A 21,690-nucleotide genomic window follows, 5' to 3' on the forward strand; every position below is an offset into this window, starting at 1 on the left:
TGCGAGAGGTTGGAAGCCCTAAATGGCAGAAGCGCTCTGGACGAGGCCTCAGAGGCCATATTCAACATTCTCAGGGCTAGCAGTTTGAGTATTATGGATAAACGTTATTATGCGATTTGTGCATTGTGAGTGGAAGGATGCAGATTCGCTAAGTCTATTGGGGCGATGTTATGTTGATCACGTCGATCAATGGCACAGCCACTGACCATGATTCATCCTTGCAGGCCTTTGCGAACTCTCAATTTGATACCGCATCGCTTTGCAGTGACTATACCAACACACTTAGAATAGTGTGGCCTGCATGCCTTAATTTTTACTTCGTCCTAGTTCAGCCAAAATCACACAGTTGAATACAGCGGTCATACGAGAATTATCAAGCACAGTGCACACATGGGACACCCCACGTCAGAGACCCGTGTCAATTCACCGTAGTTTTCTTCCTGATTTCCTAACTCATCGGTACCGTCCATTCCTATTACTCACGGGATTCTTTTATCCTTACTGAGTCAGGAGTAACAATGGACAAAAGCAGATTTTAAGGAAAGGAACAGCACAGCAAGCCGCCGATCGCCTCGGTTCTTGATGATCTTCGCTCCGGTTAGCCATGTGCGCAAACTTCGAAGGAAGGGCAAAGGTCCTTTTGTCCTGTTCAAATTTGTCTCTTGCACAAGAACACGCAAGAAGCGGATGGTAGGTAATTAGCCCGAGAAGTCAGGGAAGTACGACAGGTTTGATAGCCGTCTATGATTTTTATCATTTGACGTCTGTACACAGATTCCAAGTCAAGCGCATGTACCCACAAAGTTCCGCGAGCTGTGATTACTCCGTTGTCCATCAATGAGGAACAGTCCTGGAATGGAGGAGGATTATGCGCAAGGACGGATGAACAATATTGAAGCTCTTTAATACCGAGGCATATTGTATGAAAATATGGAAGCAAATCATGAGCTTTTTATACTCCGTAAGGCGATGGCCAGTATTAATAGGTGACTTCAATTAATTGGCAGGAGCACTTGCAGGACAGTTGGAAAATTTTGGGGTGGCTCGGCAAAGTGGATGTACCTTAATATATACCAAATAGAGATGTAAATCTGTGCAACTCTCTGCAAGTTTCTGCAAGTGCTCGAACCCACTTGTTGGCACTTGCAGACGCGTCGGAGTTTGAAATAAAGAAATGTCTGACTACAACCCAACAAAAATCATGAGTAACGTGACATGGGCATTAAATGTCGATCTCTGCAAGTCCAGCTCTTCAATTTTGAGAGACTTGCATAACTCTTGGCATCTTAACTCTAAATTGCCGAAGCCCTTCTGCAAGTGTCTCTGCCAATTAATTGAAGTCGCCTATTATAATATTATTGTATTGTCTGAACAGACCGTTGCGAAAATGCGTCGGGAAGCGCAACAAGAATCTGAGATGAGCCTGGGAATGCGAGATATGCAACGTGCCCAATGGCCAACACACTGGCAATGTGTTCAGCAAGGCATGGACCACACTTTAAATCTTAGCACTGGAAAAGACCGCCAGTTCACCTCTGGATTGACAAAGAGCAAGCTACACAACTTTGCATTCCTCGTCAAAATGTCATGATGGTATCAGACCAAGCAGGCACAGCACAGGGGAAAGAAAACCACGTCGATCACCAGTAGTCGGAACACGCCTCCGAAGTTTAGGCTAATGACTCGATGGGGCAAGTCATTCCCACAATGGAATGCAAAATGGCCAAAGCAGCTGTGAACAATTAACTGTAATTCATTGATTCATCCCTCAGTCATGGCACCAATAAACTGTCTCTCTGTCGTATTTTCTTCCGCTCGTGCACTTTCTCTCCCTCGACGAGCTCAACTGCCCAGCTCAAAGCGTGGTCACAGCGAGAAAGACCCAGGGAAATAACCTTGTGCTTCCCTATCTCTAGATCTTCCGGACCAACCCCATTCCCGGACTGACCAGCTTATCCCAGACCATTTCAGTCTCACTTTTCACGCACTCGTGTCCCAGCCTGTACACGGTATCCACTACCCTCTCTTGCGTGCTTGGAACGTATCGGCCAGCAGACATCGTTGGTGGGAAGTGTGGTTCCTGACGGAGCATCCTCGCTGCGCATTGCCAGCGAGCGGCACCGTTGCTCGTTCTCACAAACTCAATCACGCGCTAGCTGAGCCCAAAGTGGGTTTGATACCATGCAGTCGTTCTCTGCGGACTTTACCGTATGTCAGCACTTGTCTTGCGACTTATCTCTGCATCTCATGTCCCTTGTATTGCAGGGTACAGACGGCGGCCCTCCGTCCACGGAGGCATACAAGAGAGCTGTATACAAGCAGCCTCCGAGGCACTTTGCAGTGGAGGTTCTATCCCCACAAAAGCATGGTATGTCTGACTTATGGCGTGCCTTGACCTGATAAGCGCTGATATCGCATCATAGGCAATGCATATAGCTATGGAATGCTCATTTCACCCATCCAGGATAGTCACGATCGGAGTTCCATCATTTCACGGCATTCGAACAACTCAAATGGCTCTTCTGGATCTAGCAATGGCTCACGAGTGGCCTCAACAATCTTTTCTACTCTCGATACGTCAACGACTGCACCCCTAACGACTGATTACGAAGTTTGGAGGCGGTGGGAGGACTGTCTATATTTTCAGGATCTCCTGGAAGTCGAGTACGGAAGAATGTCGCGAGAAAAGCGAGCTAGATTACACGCTGGAAAGGGTGTCAAGAAGAATGGCAAGTATGCACACGAGGATCCAATACGACGGCTACATCGCGCAGCATCGTTTGAGTCTCTTCCACCCGGCCCGGATCCAAACTTGATTGCCAAAGACGTTCACGAGGTCCTTCCGCGTCTAACGAAGAAAGGCACGCTATTTAGAGCGAGCAAAGAGACTATCGAACAGCGTGGAAGGGAGTTCAAGGCACTCATCGAGGCGCTACTCCGTGAAGGAGATGACGTGCCAATGTTAATTCAGGAACTGCGCCAGCTCCGGGTCGTCCGGGATTTCTTTGGCTTCTGGCGCCGAGATCAAGATCGTCTTCAGAAGCAATTTCCGAAAGGTCAGGACGGTGGCGACAAATTTTCCCTACATGGACGTTCAGAATCGCTGGGATCCCGCGCATCGAGTATCTTCAGCAGCGCAGGTGGGACGGGAATGTACTTTAGCGCGAGTAGTCTAACGTTGCAGTTGCCGGCATCATCGGTTGCACCTGAACAGTCGCCGACGCACAAAGGACCAAGGCGACCAGCATTTATGCAGAACGGAAAGGGAGCGATGCTGCCGGGACCACCCTCGAGCAGCGAGCTTGGTGCTGGCAAAGAACCTGCTTCACCTCGCCGGCGAGCGCAGTCTAGTGTTGACCATCCTTATCGACCCAGTGTGAGCCCTTCATCGAGCAGTGCATTAAATGCTTATCTCGGAAGACCACCTGCTTCGGCTCCACCTGGGATGACCTTTGCCATGGGCGTGGAGAACGGTTACAACTCGGACCCAGCAAGCATGCCGGGTTCCCCGTCGTCTCCCGGAGGTTATTGGTCCCAACCGTCACCCGGTTCACCACGTTCCATACGGACAGTGCGTTCTTCCCAGTCACAGTCGGATAGTCGCTCTAGCGATGTCTCCCTGTCCGGTGGTTTCAGCTTGCAAGAAAAGGCAATACATGAGGCTGGTAGCGGGCCGATTATCGTGAGTTTAGAGGAAGGTGAAACTCTACCGCTCGATGAGGATGACCACCTGTTCGGCACTCGAGAGCATGGGAATTTTGCTCCTCATGAGACTATTGAGACAAGACTCGGCCGGTTACATCGTTTGCAAGACTTGATTATCAAGGAGGAAGATGAGCGTGAAATCGATGATCAGCGAGATAATTGGCGCTACGACCAAGCACATTCAGATTACCATACGTCTGGGTCTAGTTCCGGTCATGGCTCAGGAAAATCTGTAGAGTTAGAGGACGAGCGTCATTCGCCTTCTCAGTCACGTCAAACCGCTGGACAAAGCATGAACCGCCTCGGCATGTTCTTCAGACCGCCCTCCTCTACCGAAAACGACATCACATCAAAATATGATAACCAGATTGATAACAATGCGGAACGCCCGAAGAGTCCTACATGGAGTACTCGCTCACAGACGCCTGTGTCATCAGCGCGAATTGCGGCTGCCCATGCGGATGCGCTGCGGGCATTGACGGGCGGACGCTCGTTGAGTCCGACGTCGTCGGCTAGGCATTTATCTCCATCTGAGGCGTCTTCGCGCTCCTCCGTTCTCACTACGACCTCAGGTTCTACCAATTCTGAACATGCGCGCTCGTTTGAGACGCAATCTATCGTAGATGACCGGCCTTATTCGTACCAGAGTTCGGTTACGTCCTGCGTAGATATTGACAGACATCTCACATCGTCTCCTGTTGTCCTCCACTCGCCTATTGAAGAACTCGACGACGACTGTGACTATTCGTCGGACCAAAGACAGAGTACTTCGACGACGCAGTGGCGATCACACGATTCTACAGCCAGTGTTCGGACGTTCATGACAGAAACCTCGATGGATATGATCATTCCGCCTCGCGAACAGCGTCCCATTTCTCCACGAGCAATGCATAACTTGGTTACCAATGGCGCTCCCTGGCCGCAACAACGCCCAACCTCTCCTGGTTATCCAGTCAGCATACGAGATTCAGGCATGACCATACCTTCAACTTCCGACTCCTTCGATTCCCGCTCCATCTCGTCCATCAGCCCTCCACCAACTGCCAGCTCCTACGCACCGTCTATAACCTCCACACTTTCAGAGGAATCAGGCGCTAACGCCGTCTCCATAAAAGTCGTCTGCGGCGAACACATCGTCGCATTCCGAATCGATCGCTCAAGCTCGCTCGTGGACGTACGGGACAAACTCCGTCGTAAACTTGCAGATCAACAGAACGTCCTTCTCATGGATCACTTTTCTCTCGCATATAAGCCACCTGGTCCTGGTCGTGTGCAGGAGCTGCGGAAGGCTTTTGCAACTGGCCGGGCACGTTCGAGCTCTGCATCGAGTGTAGGGAAGACGGATCTGAATTCGTTGAGGATCTTGTTTTCTCAGAGAGATTGGCTTGATGCTGTTGGGTCTTGTCCACCCGGATCGAAGGTTACGCTTCATGTTTTGAATCGATGAAAATATGTTTGTATCTTTTCTTGGATATCATTTCAGTATGTTTCGTGTATGCATTACCAAACTTTTCTCGTCGTACTATACCATACCACATCATTGTCCAACAATAATCCTTTCGACCTTCGAACGTCAATTTCTATCAGCTTGTTTACTTTTTCTACTTTTGCTGTAACCTCCGTATCTCCCCTTGTTGTTTTTTGAACGGGGAGGCTTGGCTTTTACTTTAGGAATACTTCGATCTTCACACTAGTGTTCAGTATTCTAATCACATGGACAGTTGACAATGAGTTAAGATTGGTGACCTGGAATTTGTGTTCTTGATTTTTATCTAAGTAAATGAACATTGTATTACGTAATGCAAGGAAGTATGTTTTTGCTCCGTCCGCACAGCCAGCTTCCTTATCTGGACCATTTCTGCATATACCGTTTCCGAGTTTTTCCCAAACCCGATACACATAACATGGACACCTTCAAATTCCTCCTTATAAGCTTCTTCTACATGCGTCAGGTCAAAAAGGCTCTTGCAAAATAACCCAAACCCGCTCTGCCCTCTTCTGTACGTATGCTCATCTCCCTTGCCTCCACACGGCGAAAATAGACCGTGTCACACACCCAGTTGTGAAGCAGTCCATGTGTAATGAGAATGATTTAAGGAGCAGGTGAGGAGGTGTAAAATGGGGATGATCACTGGCAGGAGATAGAAAAGATGCAACTGTCTTTTGCTTCACTGTAAAATCTAACACTTTTCGTTGGGCATGACGCATCCCTGGCTGCACCAAATTAACACGCACTATGACTTAGCACATAAATACCCCGCTACCCAAATGTGACTGCCAACACTGAGCCTTCCCGGATTCTGCCTGTACCTATATACCTCCAACCTTTACACAATCGTGACTTCCTACTTTCAAGTTCATCTGAGGAATTCTGTAAGTGTTTCCATCGAACCATCCGATTCACTACGATCCTCTGTGCCCACACAAGCAATCATCAGCATCCAAACAAAGAGGTCTAAAAGTAGCTGGCGCACCTTGTGCTCATGTCCCTTGCACCGGGTATGATGGCGAGCCCTTCGTCTGGTTGATCAGAGCTCTCTGTCCGGTTGCTCTGTTCCCGCGGGGATGAGTAGTCCGATTCGTTACGGCAGAATGTTGACACTGTAGGAGCCGACCTGAAGTTTATCTCTGTGGTCGGAGCTGAGACTTCGGAAGTAACTTGTCTGCGGTCGATTTGCTGAAGTTGCAAGAGAAGTCGATTGCTTAAAGTGGAACAGAGAACTGCTTGCAGGCTATTATCTGATGTTTAGTGTCGCTATTACAATTATGAACCGTAGCGTCATACCATATGAAAATCACGTTCAAAGGGCCCCGTTTTCAGTAGCGTCAGCATAAAGCCACAAAAAGCTCGATTGTATTATTCACCTCTGCGTAAAGTAGCAGCATCATGTTTGCAAATCCCATGCCTGCAATTATGCTGTTAGCCTGGGCTGTTTAAATGCTAAAACTTAAATAGAATAAGAATAAACAAATGCTTTCTGATGGAGACTCACATATGATGCATATAAAGTACCAGGCTCCTAAGTGTATGCATCAGAAACAGCTTTGATGGATTCAGAGATGACGGACCTCCTGTTAGTATTTCCTTTAGAATACCGAATGATCCCACGCCGTGATCTGTGTTTGCTTGGTTAATACGAATAGCAAACAATCCACAAAGTTTTTACAGTAGCTGAAGGACCTTGCCAGCAGAAGTCCAAACACGACTTGTTGGACGATGAATAGAAGTAATATGTGCATTAGCCATCTGAAGAGGAACGGCAGAATGCATTGAGACCCCACCTGTCGCCTCGAAAACAAGAATTAGGTATGCTAGCCAAACCTTCCGACCAGAAAATAACATTATACACCCAGAATGGAACAGACGGGTGGGGGGAGCTAACGCGTCAGGTCAATCGCATTGTCTACTGATGGGAAGCAAAGGTTTACTGCTAGTAGACAAAGCAAATGATACAATACACTGCCTAAATATCATGTACCCCGTCCATAGACTTACCCATAATATACTGCTCAAGATGTATGTATGTATGAGGGAGTGCTATAATGTCGAGTGTCAATGCACGTACACGTATAGCCATTATACGGCCTGCTCCAGACTCTAGAGAGCCTTCTGTCTGTTGCTGCAGGACGAACATCGAGTCGTGTAGTGTTGCTGTGAACTGACAAGGGGGAACCAATTTTAGAGACAGGATTGGATTCGGTCCGATTCAGTTGAGTGTGGACACGTTTATATGTTAGACAACAACTGACCGTAATGCACTAATCGGATCAAGCAAATCGTCTACAGCATATGCACGTCTGTGCTTTGCACGGTGAAATATTGTGCATTTACCGTGTGTTGTAAAGTCTACTTGATGGTATAGATTCAGACACCTTTTAGGAAATTGATAACACGGTATGAAGACAAGACCTTAAGCTTGTGATTTCAGGCCAGTATCACTTGATGGCTGGCTGTAACTATGCAAAAGAATCAAAATTCGATCCGGAAGTATTCAGATCTGTCTAACTTGTGTTGTGTGTACAGATGACATTGTCATGCAGTCCGGCCACTGTGCTAAGTGTTAACCAAGTGTTGATTGGACCACCTCCTACTGACTGTTCGGTTGATGAACGACAGGCCTCTATTGCAAAGCCATTATAGCAATCTGTGAGTGGAGAAGATAAACATTCATATATATTGCTGGTACAGATGAATGTACACGTACGACGTACTTCGGCTACGTGTTTAAAATCACGAAAGCCTTCCTAGTGCCCATGCCTAGAATAATTTTACCGATTGTTTGAACAATCTCACAGGCAGCCGCAACCAACAGTGAAATTCCTATGATGCAGGGTCGGCCTGTTAAGATTTCCCATTATAACTCCATCATTGAGGCGAGATGCTGTTCGCAAAGAAAGAGTCAATGAATACTTAGACAGCAGGATCGGCAATTCACTGTCAGACGTGAGAATTTTATGTATTATGTAATTTTACACGGCCTGACACTTACACTAAGGCACTTTAAGAAATTAGACCACACAGCAGATAATTCATCATACATATGAGAAAAATTGCATATAAATAAAATTACAGTGCTTGCTGTGTTGTCTACAATGTAATGTGGACTAAGCAGTATGAACAGGCATCTTTGACTGGAGATGCATGTATGCTGATAGTCTCGACTCTCCAGTGTGGGTGAGAGCAAACACTCATTTTGTCAAAAGCCATAATCAGATTAATCTTTGTGGCTGTCTTCTGTTTACACACTTCAGAAATAACAAATTTAAATATTTGACCTGGTGGCTCAGAACTCAGCATGGGCTTTTATAGACACTTAGGTATGTGTGTTTCTGTAGAAAATCTTGTTTGAGATATGAGAGAGGCTGGCAGTTTCATGATTGATAGTGTTTTACAAACTGCTTTGAATACAGTGCTTACAGTGATGTGCAAGAATTCTGTTACCCCCATTAGGACCCATAAATCGTGTAAAACGCACCATTTTCTATTCTGCGGATTGATTCGTAGATCTTCAGCCGCCAGAGCAAGACACAGCAGCTTGATGGACATCACGATAAAAATATGATATCGGTAATTAAGGATATGGCGAACACGCATTGAGGGTCTCGCTAACAGCTGTCGAGTAACATGCTTCTATATATCCAGTCCAACTTGAAATCGTGAGACTTGTTCACAAGGACACTGAGATAGTAGACTCAGAGCAAAATGTTACAATGAAGGTAACACTTTAAGCATACTATAAGACTAATGAAGATTACTGTACTCCATCATCACGAACCATCCTCCATTTGCATGTCTGTGATTTCTATACGTGGAGGCGGACGGAGTGCTGTCGGCGCACCAGGTGATAACGGCGCTCTCGTCCAATCAGGTAAATGGAAGCCCGGTCGTTTCGCAGGTATTGAACTTGAAAGTCCTTGTGCCAACTCGAGTCCGTCATCGTCGTCGAGTTCTTCGTCCATTGCTTCTGCTTCGTCCCATTTTTCGCGTGAGATCTCAGCGCCACCGATTTTCAGTGCGCTGAGGGATACGTAGAATTTTTCTGTATGTGAGTTTATTAGGTAAAAGGGGTTGTGGAATGGAACGTACCCCGCTAAGGAACCTCCAATCCATGGAAGCATCGCTGGCGTGAAAGCAGGCGCCTTCCCAGCTGCATTCGTTGTCGTCGTTGTCGTATCATCCGAATTCGGCCTCGGCGGGGAAGGGTTATTCAAAACGGCAATATACGGCGCAAGAGGGCGGAGCGGAGCATAAGGGTCATATGGAGGCGGAGCGGGTCGACCAGCCCGTGTCGGACTCCGCTCGGGTGGTCGTCGAGTGAGTAAACGGACAAGTTCATTTTGCAGGCGCGGGATGAACCCGGGTAGCATGGCTGTTCCGCCGACTACGAGGATTGACCCGGCGAGTGTGCGACGTAAGTCCACGGGAACGCGGAGTAAGGCGTCGAGGAGGACTTCTGCGACGCTCCCTTCATCGACGTCGCCACCTTCGAAAAGGACCTCGGCTGCGCGTTCACGCACCCAGCCTGGAATACGGAGTGTACCTTGACCAGTACCTGTATTTTGTGCAGGAGGAGGGTCGACACGGACGAGTAGGTCAGTCGCTGTGGAATAGCGACTGTACATTGTTGATATTGCTTGGAGATGCCGTTCACCTGATGCACGGTCAAAGTTCACCGCAGCAGCGACACCAAAACTAGACCCTGTCCCAGCTCGACTCAAAGCGTGCGTGAGTGCTGTGACGCCCGAAGGCGAGGTAACAGAAGACAGCCGACTTGACGGTGGAGAAGCAGGTGTGTTTATCCCAGACTCCAACTCCAATTGGCTTGAATCACTAGGTGGAATCTCCGGCTCCGTTGACCCACTGTCATCTGCAAACGACGAGACCGGAGCATGTGCGTCCGAGTCGAGCATTTCACCCACAAAGCAACATCGCGCTTTTATGTCCTCCATAACGGCATCCGTCAACACTTCCTCAGGTACGCGCAGTGAACGGCTTGCAACCGGAATGTTGGCTGCTCCGCCGAGGGTGGTCAATGGTGGGATGTACGTTGCGAACATGAGTAATAAGGCGCGTAGGTGAGATGTGAATCGGCCGCCTGCTAGAGGCGTTGTTTTGAGTTGGGGATACAAGGGGCGGGATGCGAATATCTGGATCGCATGTTTTATAAGAAGTCAGCAAGTGAATGGCCTGGACGTCTTTTTCCTTACCGGAAGGACTGTGGTTTCAAGGTACCCGCAGTCAAGAACTAGACCAGTCATTCTTCCAACGGCTAGTAACGCTAACATGTGGCTTGAGGCGAATGAGATGAAGGGAACCTAAGGTATGGCTAAGATAGATGCTCTGAGCAACAATGAAATGCTATGAACCTGTAAGTTGTCAAATAACACACTGGCCATCATGTCTTTGATATACAAGGGGAGTAACGGATGCTCGACAATAATAACTTTTCGGGATTTAGGGTCTGTCAATAGGATCCTTCAGAACATAAATCAGATATCGTCACGGCAATAGTAAAATGACACTCACTCATGAAATATTTTCCTCAGTCTGTCCTGCAGCTTGATTTTAAGCATTCTACCTTCCTCCTCCTGCTCTGCACCACCATGATCTCGCGCTAAACCCCACAAAGCCGTGCGTTCACCAGACTCTGCAAAGAATACATCTCGAGGTCTTCCTTCACCACTGAATCCAACCTTCCATACACGCGAGCCTGGATCGAGAATAATACGATCTTCGGTACCGTAGAGTGAATGGCGGCGTGTCGTCGTGTAATGTGGCGACGATTGGAGGACGTTCACCGCCGAGACCGCAAGTCGGTTTCCGACCGGCGTCGTGGGGTCTGTAGCACCCTTTGAACGAGGCGTTGCCACTGGGTTCGACATTGGGTACGTGAAGCTGGCGTGCCGCAGCTGCTGGTGACACGCTGAATGGGAGCTTTAGCAGCTTACGTATGAAAATATGCTTTTTTGACGCGTCGCGACGCGTCTCGCTGCTCCGCGTAGACTCTCACTTTATCATACCTAAGACGCACAATCGTTCCTCTCCGCCTACATGATCATTCCGATAAATATCTCAGCAGCCACTTCGGACGAATCAAGCACAAAGTTCCCTCCTCAGCTTGCCAAACTCGGTACAGACGAGGTGATCATAATCGAACTGCAAGGCTCTTTCCATGTTGAGGGTGACCAATCTGGTCACCTCGCTGCACGACTGAAGTTAGAGAACGTAAGTAACAAAACATCTTCCTTCAGGTTTCAAATCTTATGCCGCGTTTCTCTTGTAGGAAGCCAAGCCAACGTTACTCATAGGCCACAATCTTCTCGAAGGCAAGGTCGTCAACCTTTCCAAACCACTGGCAGTGTTATATCGGAAGGACCGCAAAGACGACTCTATGGACATCGACCAAGATCCTCTGTCCGGAGAACGGAAAGTGCAGCGAGCATGCGAATATGACATGCTAGCTGTGGTGAAGCGAAAAGTCTTATTCTCCAAGCGACCAATGCCCGTAGTGAACGTATCGTCTGTCCCGACAGATAACAGTACAAAGAGCGCGGTTTAATTGCCTACGTACTCGTAGTATTTAACACTGGTTATTTTGTAGATATATGCAGATTACAGTTTGTATGGTTGGCTGTTCTGTTCTGTTTTAAATCCATGTATGCTGTGGTGGATGGCAAACTAACACGTGCAGAATCCAGTGGCTGTTAGCTACAGCTGAGAAGTGCTGTACTGTTTGAATCACGTTCTGTAGTCCTAGCTTGCCTCAGCAGAGATTAGTGTCTCCAGCTGGTAGTTTATGGCAAGGCATACTATTGAGTAGGTTAAAAATAAAAATAGTAAACTGATTGTGTGAGTGAGTAGAATTAATGCTTCTTAAGTGTACTACATATACTATCTAAAACTTAATTCCATTAATCCTCTTGTAGCAGATGTTCAGAGTTTAAATTTTGCTGTATAATTTATTTAATCACAGGAATATGTTAAACCTTTTACAGTAACAAGAGATTGATCAATTCCTCTCCTGAGCTTTATCTGTACTGTCATCCACCAGTTCTTGAACCATTACTACTCCTTGAACCACCCCTGTCATTCTACAGCCACAACACCTTTTTTTATAGTAGAAAAAATGGATTAAGTCTTGAAATAGTATAATATTAGTACTATAAGTTATGAAATAAAATTATACATTATTAATAGAGATATACACAAAAAACTATAAAAAGTGTTAAGAACTACACCTTTTGGAAATTTTTATTATTTAAAAGATTCATTAATATAATCACTAGTGCTAACTAGCACTGTACAAGTTTTTATGTGAAAATAATGAGTGGAACATGAGATACAAAATCAGCAATGTTCAAATTGTAAGTAAAATTGTTAATAACTCTCAAGTTCAGTAAACTATTAATTACAGTAATACTATACAACATACATTATTTTAACTATAATTATAATCATAAGTAATAATACTATATATATACTATTGAAAATATTGATAGGGATGAGGGGAATGGCTCTAGGGAAGGATCACAAATATTGTGGGAAAATAGTTCAAGGAGTGGTAGGACCCATATGCTTAATTTCTCCTTCATTTCTTAATCTTTTTTACTTAAATTTTTTATACTTTATACTTGAGTAGATATATTTAATTATAGTAATTTTTTTTTGTAAAAAAATTTATGTGTTGTTGTGTAAATTAAAAGACAAAATGTGCTGGTTCAAGGGACTGGTGGATGACAGTAGCTCTTAGTGCAAAGAAGAAAATTTTATTTTTTTTAGATCCCAGTGGACGACACGCGAATCGAACACGTGACCTTGCGCATGCGAAGCGCACGCTCTACCAACTGAGCTAGACGCCCTACGACAGAGGGATTTTCATGTAAAATAGATCGGAATAAATGATATTGCAATAAATCGATACTATAATAAAGTCTGATTCAGCCGTGATGCTATGCAGCAAGTATTTCAAATTGAGCTACATATTCCGCTATATGTGCCTATCTCTTAATGAGTAACACATCATGACGTTTATCAGAAGACGTGGAAATTTCTTTCTTCAAGACAAACAAGAAAACCTCAGCGATCACATGACCGAGATTTTGTCCACAAACACATCTTTCGAAGTTTCGTCGTCCGTCCACCAGCTTGGGTGGTCAAAACACCTAGGTCATGCCTTTCTTGGACTGTACGTTTTGTTAAAAGAACCAGCAACTAAGAATTCTCACTGATACCCATCTTTGACAGTGCTTCCTCAGACCCCTGGCTTGCTGCCTAAGTGGCAGCTGTTCGTGTCGACTGTAGCTCTGTACAACACTGTGCAATGTTTCTGCACTTCAAAACTCACGCGGAGGGTGTATAACAATGCTCCCGTAGGCATGTAAGGGAGTGCTATCCTACGATTATATGCTGACCGTCTTGGCGTCTTGTTTCATAGTGACGGACCTGCAAGTACGGACGTTTGGTGTTTGGACAATTACCTCCGCAGTCGTTCGATTTTACGCGGCGTACCATATCACGGAGAAAGCGTATGTTCTCTTGGTTTCCTAGCTAGGCGGAGCAAAGCAAAAACTAACGGGCCGTTTTGTGCGATTTGTAGCGTGTATGATCTAGCTTTGTTCACATACCTGATCGCCTTTGGACACTTTTCTTCGGAACTGCTGATCTTCCGTACAGCGAAGATTAATCCCGGAATCATGAGCACTTTCGTCTTTGCTTGTGAGTCTCCTTTTCCCTTTTCATTCTTTTCATGCGTGGTCGGTCGTGTGATCAAATGTTGACACGTTCGCGAATAGCTTTGTCTCTCGTATGGATGTTGGTCCAATACGATTATTATGTCGGACCACCCGCCTATACTCCGTGATAGGAATTGCATTAGTACACCTATATCTACATGTTCTTGGATTATACTGTGTCTTCACCTGTGTTTTGTCGACACATCTGCCTAATACCCAAACGATCGTCTTGACTCAGAGTAAATGATAAATATGCTTTGTCAATACATGACAGGCCGACGCTTGAACGAGGTATCGATGCCAGTATCGTTGAGGCATGTGGAGGACCAGCTTACTCGTTGAAGTGTTGAGATATACTATCTAGTGAGGCTGCCACCTTATATGATATGACCGACAGCTTTCTTTGCATTCAGCACTACTAATAAGAGACAATGACTAGATGTTATTCTAAGAACCTGCTGTTCGGTTAAACTAGACAACCTCATAGCACAGAATTTCAGAGACTTAGGCCAGTTACTGCCTGTCCCTGTCTCCTACTGCCTCTCTATTCTCCGAGTTTCGCAAGATACTATTTATAAGCACTTTTTCATGTCACGAACGTCCTAGCCTCCCCTATCAAAATGTCCAAGACTCTGTTTGCAGTAATCCTTTCTTCTTGTCTCACTGGTATTGCATCACCAGTTTCCGAGGTTCTCGTCAGGTCAAGATCATATAAGTTGTTTTCCTGCTGTCTTGCATTAGTGTTCTGTATTTCAAGTGTCATCCTGTGTCGCCGAAATACTAGAGAACGCTAAATCAGAGACAAGGAGTCTTAATGGATATAGAAATGTACTATGCCATACACTCTTTAGCAAGCTCAAAGACAATTGCATAGTCAGTTGGACTGAGAGACTGGTTCTGCCTCAGTTGATTCATCCGAGATGTGATATCGTTAAGTGGCATTGTTGAGAACTATTCCCTCTGACTCGGAAGCACCAGTCGGTTTGGTCAATGCTTGATAAGGGGGCGAGAGTAGACAGTAAGCAAAAAAGATGCTTTTTTATATTATGCAAAGAGGTACAATGCATGTATGGAGTTCTTGGATTTGGCAGCAAAGTGGCAGCCATATGTAGTATAGTTAGATGCATGTTTCTAATCATATTGCAGTCTATGCACACACAACTTCTAGCCCACCATGTTGTCTTAGCCTAGGTCTATATAATTCCACCATCAATTCAAAATTTCTGTGATAAGCAGAGTACAGTTCTGGTTTTACAAGCACATGAGTCATGACTCAAATATTTTTGTGGGATTTATGAAAGTTGATGAAAACGTTATCAAACATTTATACACCTGGGAAAGCAAGAGGAAGCAAATCTAGCCCACAGACAGTATTTTCAATCCTGCTAAAGCAGCTCGATTTGCTTTCAAACTCATGTGTCCCTTCAAAATTTATTTCATACTATTACAGAGAGCAGCCTAGCATGCATTTGCTTTTCCACATTTTTTCTCTGTTCTGGAACACTTTTACAATCTCTTACTGATGGCTGCTACCTTGCATGATATCAATAACAACCTTAGTATAATTCAGCAACTACTGTATGGAACAAATATTGAACAGTATTCTAAGCACCTGTAGTATGGGGCAATCTATTAACCTCATCAAGCAAAATGTCAAAGACTTCAGTAAGTAGCTTCCTGTCTGCTTGTCTTACAACCTCCCCAGTCTCTGAACCTCTCCTCAGTGCCAGATTGTACAAATCATTACCTTCTGTTTGTTTGTCAACAACACAATGTACTCATAGAACAATGCTGTGTTCTGAAAATACTAGAAAGGACAAACCAAGGGTGGGTTATTATAATTATTTCGAATTGGTTGCAGCAAATTGGGATACATCATACAATTTCGAGCCCTTCTAAAGGTAGCTTCATTGCCTGCAGTATTGACAGATGGTTTCTGAACCATTTTATTAAGCTAAGAAGGGTTTCATTCACCAAGTAGAGTCTGAGTCATAAGTGTGCTTCTGACTGTGTTGCTACACAAGAGTGCAAGAGTAGGTTATATGCAACAGTGTATGCATAGAGACAGTATGCATATACCCTACTTATTATACAAAAGGGTACTGTACTTTACAGTCTGGTTGTGATTGCAGTCTATCATGGTTAAATGTACATAGGTGCAATTCGAGGAGCAATGGCATCAACCACTGAATGAGTTTGATGGCACAGTAGGTAACTATATGTAGCCTATGGGTGTGTATGAAATAATGCGAATCAAGAAGGAGGAAGGCTGCATGATAGACCTATGTAGTTTGTTCCGTCTGCTATGCTGTCCAAATCAGATACTAATAGTCTAATACTATTCGTATACCTGTACGATAACATATAAAAACGAAAGTACATGCGTACGCATATATCACCACTCGCAGAAAAAGAACCACGTATGCTAGTAAGGGGCATTGGGTATGTTGAATATAGCAAGACGGGATAAAAGTAAGAGATAAAAGATAAGAGATAAGAGATAAGAGTACAAGGTATCATATAATACGATACGATACGATACGATACGATATATCGGAGGAAAACGAGTGAAAGATGATAAGTATAAGGAATGAAGAACATAGTAATGATAGTGATAGGAACGTGATGGTGATGGTACAACCATACCATACTGTAGATCATAGTACATAGAATGTAGTACATACTAGTTAAAGTCCGGAGATGGATGCGGTGAAAGGGTACAAATACAGGGAAGGCGAATGCATAATAAGTTATGTCAAGCCGTGCCGAGATACTAAGGAAATGAGAGAATGACGAGAACGATGAGATGGGATGAGAACGGGGGAACAAGGGAACGAATGAATATAAAAATCAAGTCAGGAAATCAAAAAAGAATCGCTCCTGCGTTTTTGTGCCACCAGGCAGTAATATAAGGAAAGGGTGTGTGAGGTAAAAGAATGTCGGGATCCCGGAAACATACATATGCAGAGATGTAGGTAGAGATGCACGTATAACTTTCGGTGATTATTGGAAATTGGAATGGAATCACGGTACGTTAATCGTCGAGTCGAACGATTCGTCGCCTTCTTCGTCATCTTCTTCCTCCACAACAGGGAATCGTCCTCGGGAACGTTTCACGTCAATGACTTTCTCGTTTCCGTTCGTTCTCACCTTAGAAGTCGGCTGCTCGGAAGAGGACTTGAAACCCAAACTCTCGGAACAGATACCAGCCCCAGCACGTCTCCTCTGACGCTTCTTCCTCAACCTCACAAGACTCCTCCGTCTCCTCGTCATCCACGCATCCTCATCATCCATACTACCCCTTCTCATCCCACCACTCCCACCTCCTCCTCCACCACTCATCACACTACCCATCCTCCTCACACGTCTCGCCCCCGCAGTACGCACCCCACTCGCCTCCACCACATCCAAAATTGGCGCATGCGCACGCGTAGTTCGCATCCTATGCGCATACACACACGTACTCGCCCCCGGACCGAGTATGAATTCCCCTCCAAGCTGCGTCGTATCACCCCCGCGCTCAAACAACGGAAGGCGCTTCGCACCTTGTAAAGTCCGTTTCAAGCTCCCCAGAGCCCCACCACGCGAAGCGATGTAGTGGCCCCGTTCGGCGGCGGACCCGCGATCTGTTGAGCGGAGGTTCATCCCCAGCGCTCTGTACACCGAAAGTGTTGGATCGGTGAAGATTGGGAAGGTTGTACCCGTGAGTTCTATAACATTAGATGAATGGATGGTGTCAATCGAGATGAGTTACCATTCTGATTTGAGAAACAAGTAAGAAAGGTCGAGACTGACCTCTGTAAGGTGTGATCAATGTTGGCGACCCCATCCCAACGATCACAATCTTCAACCCCGCCTTCTCCAAAGCTTCCACATCAACTTCGGATGCAATGGATCGGATGTAGTCCTGGCAAGCAGACGCCCTATAATTTAAGTTAGCGATCGCAACAACAAGTAAGGTACATAGAAGCCAAAGGGAATGGAAAAAATGAAAAAAAATATACATACCTAAAATGTCTGATAAAAATAACCACTGTCCTGTCCTTCTCCCAAACATCACCAAACCGCACGCGTACACCACTCTCCGAAATAACAGATAGAGACGAAGCCAACAAAAGTTGTTTCGCAGTCGGCAACGCAAACTCATCAAACTCGAGATTCGTTCCTTCCATTGACGACATCGCATTCATCTTCCTCTCATTCTCATCAGCGATAGTAGCAGTAGCTTCAAATAGATCGACCTTCGTACGAAGCAACGATCGCGAACTGAAACTGAATAGCTTGTTCTTCCGGGGTGCTGCTGGTAGAGGAGGTGAGATACCAGCATCGAGATCCGCGCCTGGCGGAGGACGCGATTCCGGCGCAGTTGCATATCCATCTACCTCCCGTTCGGGTGGAGGTGTGCGTGAAGCAGCAACTGAGGGCTGAGGAGACGCGCCTATGAGTGATTTCGTTGTCTTGTGTGTTTCGAAGCCTCCCATTGGTAGTGTCACATCCGACATACTTGCCATAGACGTCGCGGGGAACGGAATAGTAGGAGGAGCGTTGTCGATGTCCGTGGAGGGCTTTGCATCTGAAGTCGGGCTAGGAGGTAACGAGGGAAGCTCCTTCGCGTCCAGACTCTCCTTGCGTCGTGGCAGAGGTGGCAAGACACTATGCGTACTCCGCTTCGTGAGTAACTTCTTAACAAAACTATGCGCAGACGGCGTAGGGCTCTTCGGCGGGAGCGGAATGTCCTTCTCATCCGGAGACGCCGACGACGACATCATCGCCGGATCCAAGAGCGAAGAAGACGAGGACGAAGTCCCGCTTACGTCTGGCGTCAAAGGTGGCGTATACATGTAGCTGAGCGTAGATGCCTTCCGGGGAATATAGTGACTCTTCGTGGGTTGCGCCCTTCGTCCCTTTTCAGGTAGATGTGCGGACGAGGCTGCGCGGAATAGCATGGAGATACGGGTATATCGACGGTGATGATCCTGATGTAATGATGATGCCTGTCCTGCAGAGGCATCTTTTGTTTTGTTGTTGTTACTGGAAACAGCGTCAGCGTCAACACCAGTAGTAACGCCCTTAATCGCAGTCGAGCTCGAACGCGTCGTGAGCTTTGCCAACGCATCCTCGCGCTCGACAGCTTTCTTCCTGTTGTCTATTTCAGGCGTCTCAGCTGCAGGCGACGCGTCGCTCCTGGCAGGTGATTCTAACGGTCCAGGCAGCGCGACTGTGAGCGTGTATCGACGTGTAATCTCTGATGGGAATGCCTTGGCGCTGAGCGGAGGAAGATCAAATGGGGCAGTGCCTCCCGTTGCCTCCTGATGTAGATCCGTCGTCGCACACTGGAGTGTACAACTGAGACTACGGCTCCGCCGCCGCAATTCTGTCAGCGATGCGAACGGGTCGTCGAGGTCAAACGGTGGGTAACGGCTCTGGGGTGAGTCGCCGAGCTCGAGATCGAGCAGCGTGCATGACGGTGGTGGTTTCCGCTTGTGCTGGCTCACGCGCTTCTCAGCTATCGGCGTCGCTGTCGTCGCCGCCATCGTTGTGGCGTTCGCAGGCATCGTGGTTATTTCGTAATGTCGAGGCCAAACAAGTGGACAAATACCGAGCGGAACAGATAGATGGCTCGGAAGGTCGTCAAAAGAGGACACCAGGTCAGAGCGAGACAGACAGACAGCCAGACAGACGGTCGACGTCTTTATATCAGCGGAGGCTCAAGGCTCAAGTGAGGCAGGGCAGGAGCCGAAGGCAATTGCAAGCGCGCAACAGGTCCGTCGTTAGTTGGAGAGCGAACTCGGGAGTGCGAAAAAGAAGGACAAGAGAAGACAACGTGTTCGCCACCGCGAGCGCGAACAAATTTAGGGAGCGGCGGAGGGAGGGAGCGTGGTGACGCAAAGTAGTACCAACCCCAGGATTAGTGTAGTGCAGCAATAGCAGCAGCAAGTAGCAGGCAACGAACGAGCGAATGAACGAACGGAAGGAGGCTAGGTTGGATTCTTTCCTCACTGCCAGTCCCCGAGTGTCCTAGTCTTTATTGTTTCGAAAAAGTTCAACCATATCAACTCAACTTGTTTTGGGCCTTTAGGCCAAGGGGAGCCAAGTCCCGACAGGACATCTCACGCATCTGCTCAACGTTCAATCAGCCGACCCGACGCTTGATAGCCTGCGGTCGACGCCGTCACATTCCCTTGATATTTCCGAGCGGCGAGAACACAACAGGTCATAAGGAGGAACATCATCCGGCCGTCCGCCAGCAAACACATAGAGGTTTCTGATTCCAGTAGCACAAAACGAGGGTCGCCCTTTCGGAGAAAAATGCTGTTGGCACGTTGATAACCACGAGGTCCCTCGGTCCCTTAACAGCCTCGACCAGATTAGATTTTTTTCTCATCCACGAGCGACAAAGTTGATACCAGAAGGAAACAATGAAAGTGTGAGATGATGTGCACGAGGGAAACGCGTTGTAGAAACGTGAAAAGAGCTGATTGCCTGTCCGGCATTTTGCGGTTCATCTTGAGCTCTCCTCCCAGTTCTCTGCAAACACCATTCCAACATCGAATATTATCGGAATAACATACCAGATGGATAGGAGCCTTTCAACTTGTCTAAATACATCCGAACGGAGTAAGAAACCCAATCTTGATAAATTTCCATCTACAGTAGATCCCCTGAACAAACAAACCACAACGTCATCTACCGATAAATTGTGCCTTTCCCCCAACAGGATTCCCGACAGATCGATGAAATAAGAAATACTTGCGGTAACTATGCAGAAGGCCTTTGCTGTGTACATATGCGGATTGTGTGACCAGATATAAAGGAGTGCAGAATGATTTGATGCCTTGTATAAAACATTGACGGCCGTTTACCTAGTTGCCCTGCTCAATTCTTGTATCTGAAGAATATTTACCTCGGCAGAAGGAATGTTAGGGAGGGTAGATCTAGGGTCTACTTCCATTTTGAGTAGGATCTCCGTGCGTGCCTTAGAAACAGCAGACACACCTTGAGGAGGTGTATTTCGTGTATTTTGCACGTCGGAGAATGAAACTAAGAGAACGGCTGGTCCGGCAGCCTTACATAGATCTAAGACATGAGTGTAGGTATAGATAATTGTTAGAATAATTGAGACACACATGAAAACATGCTCTACTACCACCATCTAGCCAAGTTACAGCATATTCTGAAAATATTTGGTCTACTTGTCCTGTTAGATGCTGAAACTGATGAAGAGGCTTGGGAAGGTCTATTTTCATTTTAATTGCATATCAACTTCGACCACGAAGTGGGCCAAGAGGCCCATATACAGCTGTCAAATCTGATGATTATATGTATAAACTGTTACACCATTATTCTACTAGGTGGTTTAAGTCTCATCTCAGGTATGTAGTTAACATATAAAATATTGGTCTGTAGGCTCCATGTTGACAGTGAGACACAAGAAAATAGAGCAGAAATGTGCATTTTTCTTCAAAATCTCTATATTAGGTCTGCTTACTCTATTTACACTTTTGATTGTCCGATGGAATGATGGATCTGCGCTACTTAAGGTGCTCATTTCTTAGCTGTATTTCTCTCCCTGTATTTACCAGTTTCTACTCTCTTCCGACTCCCGGTGACGTGCCGGGAAACAAAATACAGAGCATCAAAAACAAGAATTGAGCACAGCTAATTTCTCGGCCTATTTGAAATACACATATACGGAATTTCGACGGACTGCGCGTTAAGCTCAGACATATGCGTGCAGTCCAATGACATGAA

At 46.2% G+C, this 21,690-nt stretch overlaps 6 protein-coding genes and 1 non-coding gene across 7 annotated transcripts; 3 read left to right on the forward strand and 4 right to left on the reverse strand.

Moving 5' to 3' along the window:
- The first annotated feature begins 1,862 nt into the window (after positions 1-1,862).
- Positions 1,863-5,335, forward strand: FOMMEDRAFT_17337 (uncharacterized protein). The gene is made up of 3 exons (XM_007263073.1): positions 1,863-2,208; positions 2,266-2,368; positions 2,424-5,335. Exons 1-3 carry the CDS (start codon positions 2,182-2,184, stop codon positions 5,150-5,152), a joined length of 2,859 nt encoding a protein of 952 aa, XP_007263135.1. The 5' UTR covers positions 1,863-2,181; the 3' UTR covers positions 5,153-5,335.
- A 472-nt stretch (positions 5,336-5,807) lies between these two features.
- On the reverse strand, positions 5,808-8,009 carry FOMMEDRAFT_165551 (uncharacterized protein). Its single transcript, XM_007263074.1, has 13 exons — positions 7,911-8,009; positions 7,713-7,850; positions 7,616-7,662; positions 7,456-7,552; positions 7,272-7,364; positions 7,202-7,211; positions 6,988-7,083; positions 6,873-6,911; positions 6,775-6,822; positions 6,699-6,725; positions 6,571-6,611; positions 6,180-6,426; positions 5,808-6,118 (listed from the first exon to the last, which is right to left on the reverse strand). The coding sequence occupies exons 5-12, from the start codon at positions 7,338-7,340 to the stop codon at positions 6,409-6,411; spliced, it is 348 nt and encodes a 115-aa protein (XP_007263136.1). The 5' UTR covers positions 7,341-7,364; positions 7,456-7,552; positions 7,616-7,662; positions 7,713-7,850; positions 7,911-8,009; the 3' UTR covers positions 5,808-6,118; positions 6,180-6,408.
- Positions 8,010-8,818: 809 nt separating this feature from the next.
- On the reverse strand, positions 8,819-11,168 carry FOMMEDRAFT_102874 (actin-like ATPase domain-containing protein). Its single transcript, XM_007263075.1, has 5 exons — positions 10,733-11,168; positions 10,573-10,681; positions 10,414-10,521; positions 9,293-10,353; positions 8,819-9,223 (listed from the first exon to the last, which is right to left on the reverse strand). Exons 1-5 carry the CDS (start codon positions 11,086-11,088, stop codon positions 8,974-8,976), a joined length of 1,884 nt encoding a protein of 627 aa, XP_007263137.1. The 5' UTR covers positions 11,089-11,168; the 3' UTR covers positions 8,819-8,973.
- An 89-nt stretch (positions 11,169-11,257) lies between these two features.
- On the forward strand, positions 11,258-11,765 carry FOMMEDRAFT_76607 (uncharacterized protein; the record flags this gene model as incomplete). The annotated part of the gene is made up of 2 exons (XM_007263076.1): positions 11,258-11,435; positions 11,494-11,765. 2 exons carry the CDS (start codon positions 11,258-11,260, stop codon positions 11,763-11,765), a joined length of 450 nt encoding a protein of 149 aa, XP_007263138.1.
- Positions 11,766-12,992: 1,227 nt separating this feature from the next.
- FOMMEDRAFT_t10 lies at positions 12,993-13,065 on the reverse strand. The gene has a single exon. It is a non-coding gene; the product is annotated as a tRNA-Ala (tRNA).
- Positions 13,066-13,350: 285 nt separating this feature from the next.
- Positions 13,351-14,172, forward strand: FOMMEDRAFT_117906 (Erg28-like protein). Its single transcript, XM_007263077.1, has 5 exons — positions 13,351-13,391; positions 13,451-13,579; positions 13,641-13,731; positions 13,803-13,921; positions 13,999-14,172. Exons 1-5 carry the CDS (start codon positions 13,376-13,378, stop codon positions 14,064-14,066), a joined length of 423 nt encoding a protein of 140 aa, XP_007263139.1. The 5' UTR covers positions 13,351-13,375; the 3' UTR covers positions 14,067-14,172.
- A 3,150-nt stretch (positions 14,173-17,322) lies between these two features.
- FOMMEDRAFT_41408 (uncharacterized protein) lies at positions 17,323-18,092 on the reverse strand (the record flags this gene model as incomplete). The annotated part of the gene is made up of 3 exons (XM_007263078.1): positions 17,323-17,648; positions 17,734-17,861; positions 17,947-18,092. Coding segments are annotated over 3 exons (600 nt in total), but the record flags the coding sequence as incomplete, so codon positions are not given.
- Positions 18,093-21,690: the final 3,598 nt, after the last annotated feature.

The sequence above is a fragment of the Fomitiporia mediterranea genome (genome assembly GCF_000271605.1).
Source record: "Fomitiporia mediterranea MF3/22 unplaced genomic scaffold FOMMEscaffold_2, whole genome shotgun sequence".
Lineage (NCBI taxonomy): Eukaryota > Fungi > Basidiomycota > Agaricomycetes > Hymenochaetales > Hymenochaetaceae > Fomitiporia > Fomitiporia mediterranea.

Excerpts from the sequence above, each read along its gene's own strand:
- FOMMEDRAFT_17337 (XM_007263073.1), top strand. The coding sequence starts at position 2,182 with ATGCAGTCGTTCTCTGCGGACTTTACC. Across the intron at positions 2,209-2,265 it reads CGTTCTCTGCGGACTTTACC|GGTACAGACGGCGGCCCTCC; the intron begins GTATGTCAGCAC and ends CTTGTATTGCAG. Across the intron at positions 2,369-2,423 it reads TCTATCCCCACAAAAGCATG|GCAATGCATATAGCTATGGA; the intron begins GTATGTCTGACT and ends ATCGCATCATAG.
- FOMMEDRAFT_165551 (XM_007263074.1), bottom strand. The coding sequence starts at position 7,340 with ATGTTCGTCCTGCAGCAACAGACAGAAGGCTCTCTAGAGTCTGGAGCA. Across the intron at positions 6,912-6,987 it reads TCTTGTTTTCGAGGCGACAG|TCGTGTTTGGACTTCTGCTG; the intron begins GTGGGGTCTCAA and ends TCGTCCAACAAG. Across the intron at positions 6,726-6,774 it reads AAAGGAAATACTAACAGGAG|GAGCCTGGTACTTTATATGC; the intron begins GTCCGTCATCTC and ends GCATACACTTAG.
- FOMMEDRAFT_102874 (XM_007263075.1), bottom strand. The coding sequence starts at position 11,088 with ATGTCGAACCCAGTGGCAACGCCTCGTTCAAAGGGTGCTACAGACCCC. Across the intron at positions 10,522-10,572 it reads TGTTATTTGACAACTTACAG|GTTCCCTTCATCTCATTCGC; the intron begins GTTCATAGCATT and ends GCCATACCTTAG. Across the intron at positions 10,354-10,413 it reads TTGAAACCACAGTCCTTCCG|ATATTCGCATCCCGCCCCTT; the intron begins GTAAGGAAAAAG and ends CATGCGATCCAG.
- FOMMEDRAFT_117906 (XM_007263077.1), top strand. Across the intron at positions 13,580-13,640 it reads GTATAACAATGCTCCCGTAG|TGACGGACCTGCAAGTACGG; the intron begins GCATGTAAGGGA and ends CTTGTTTCATAG. Across the intron at positions 13,922-13,998 it reads GAGCACTTTCGTCTTTGCTT|CTTTGTCTCTCGTATGGATG; the intron begins GTGAGTCTCCTT and ends GTTCGCGAATAG.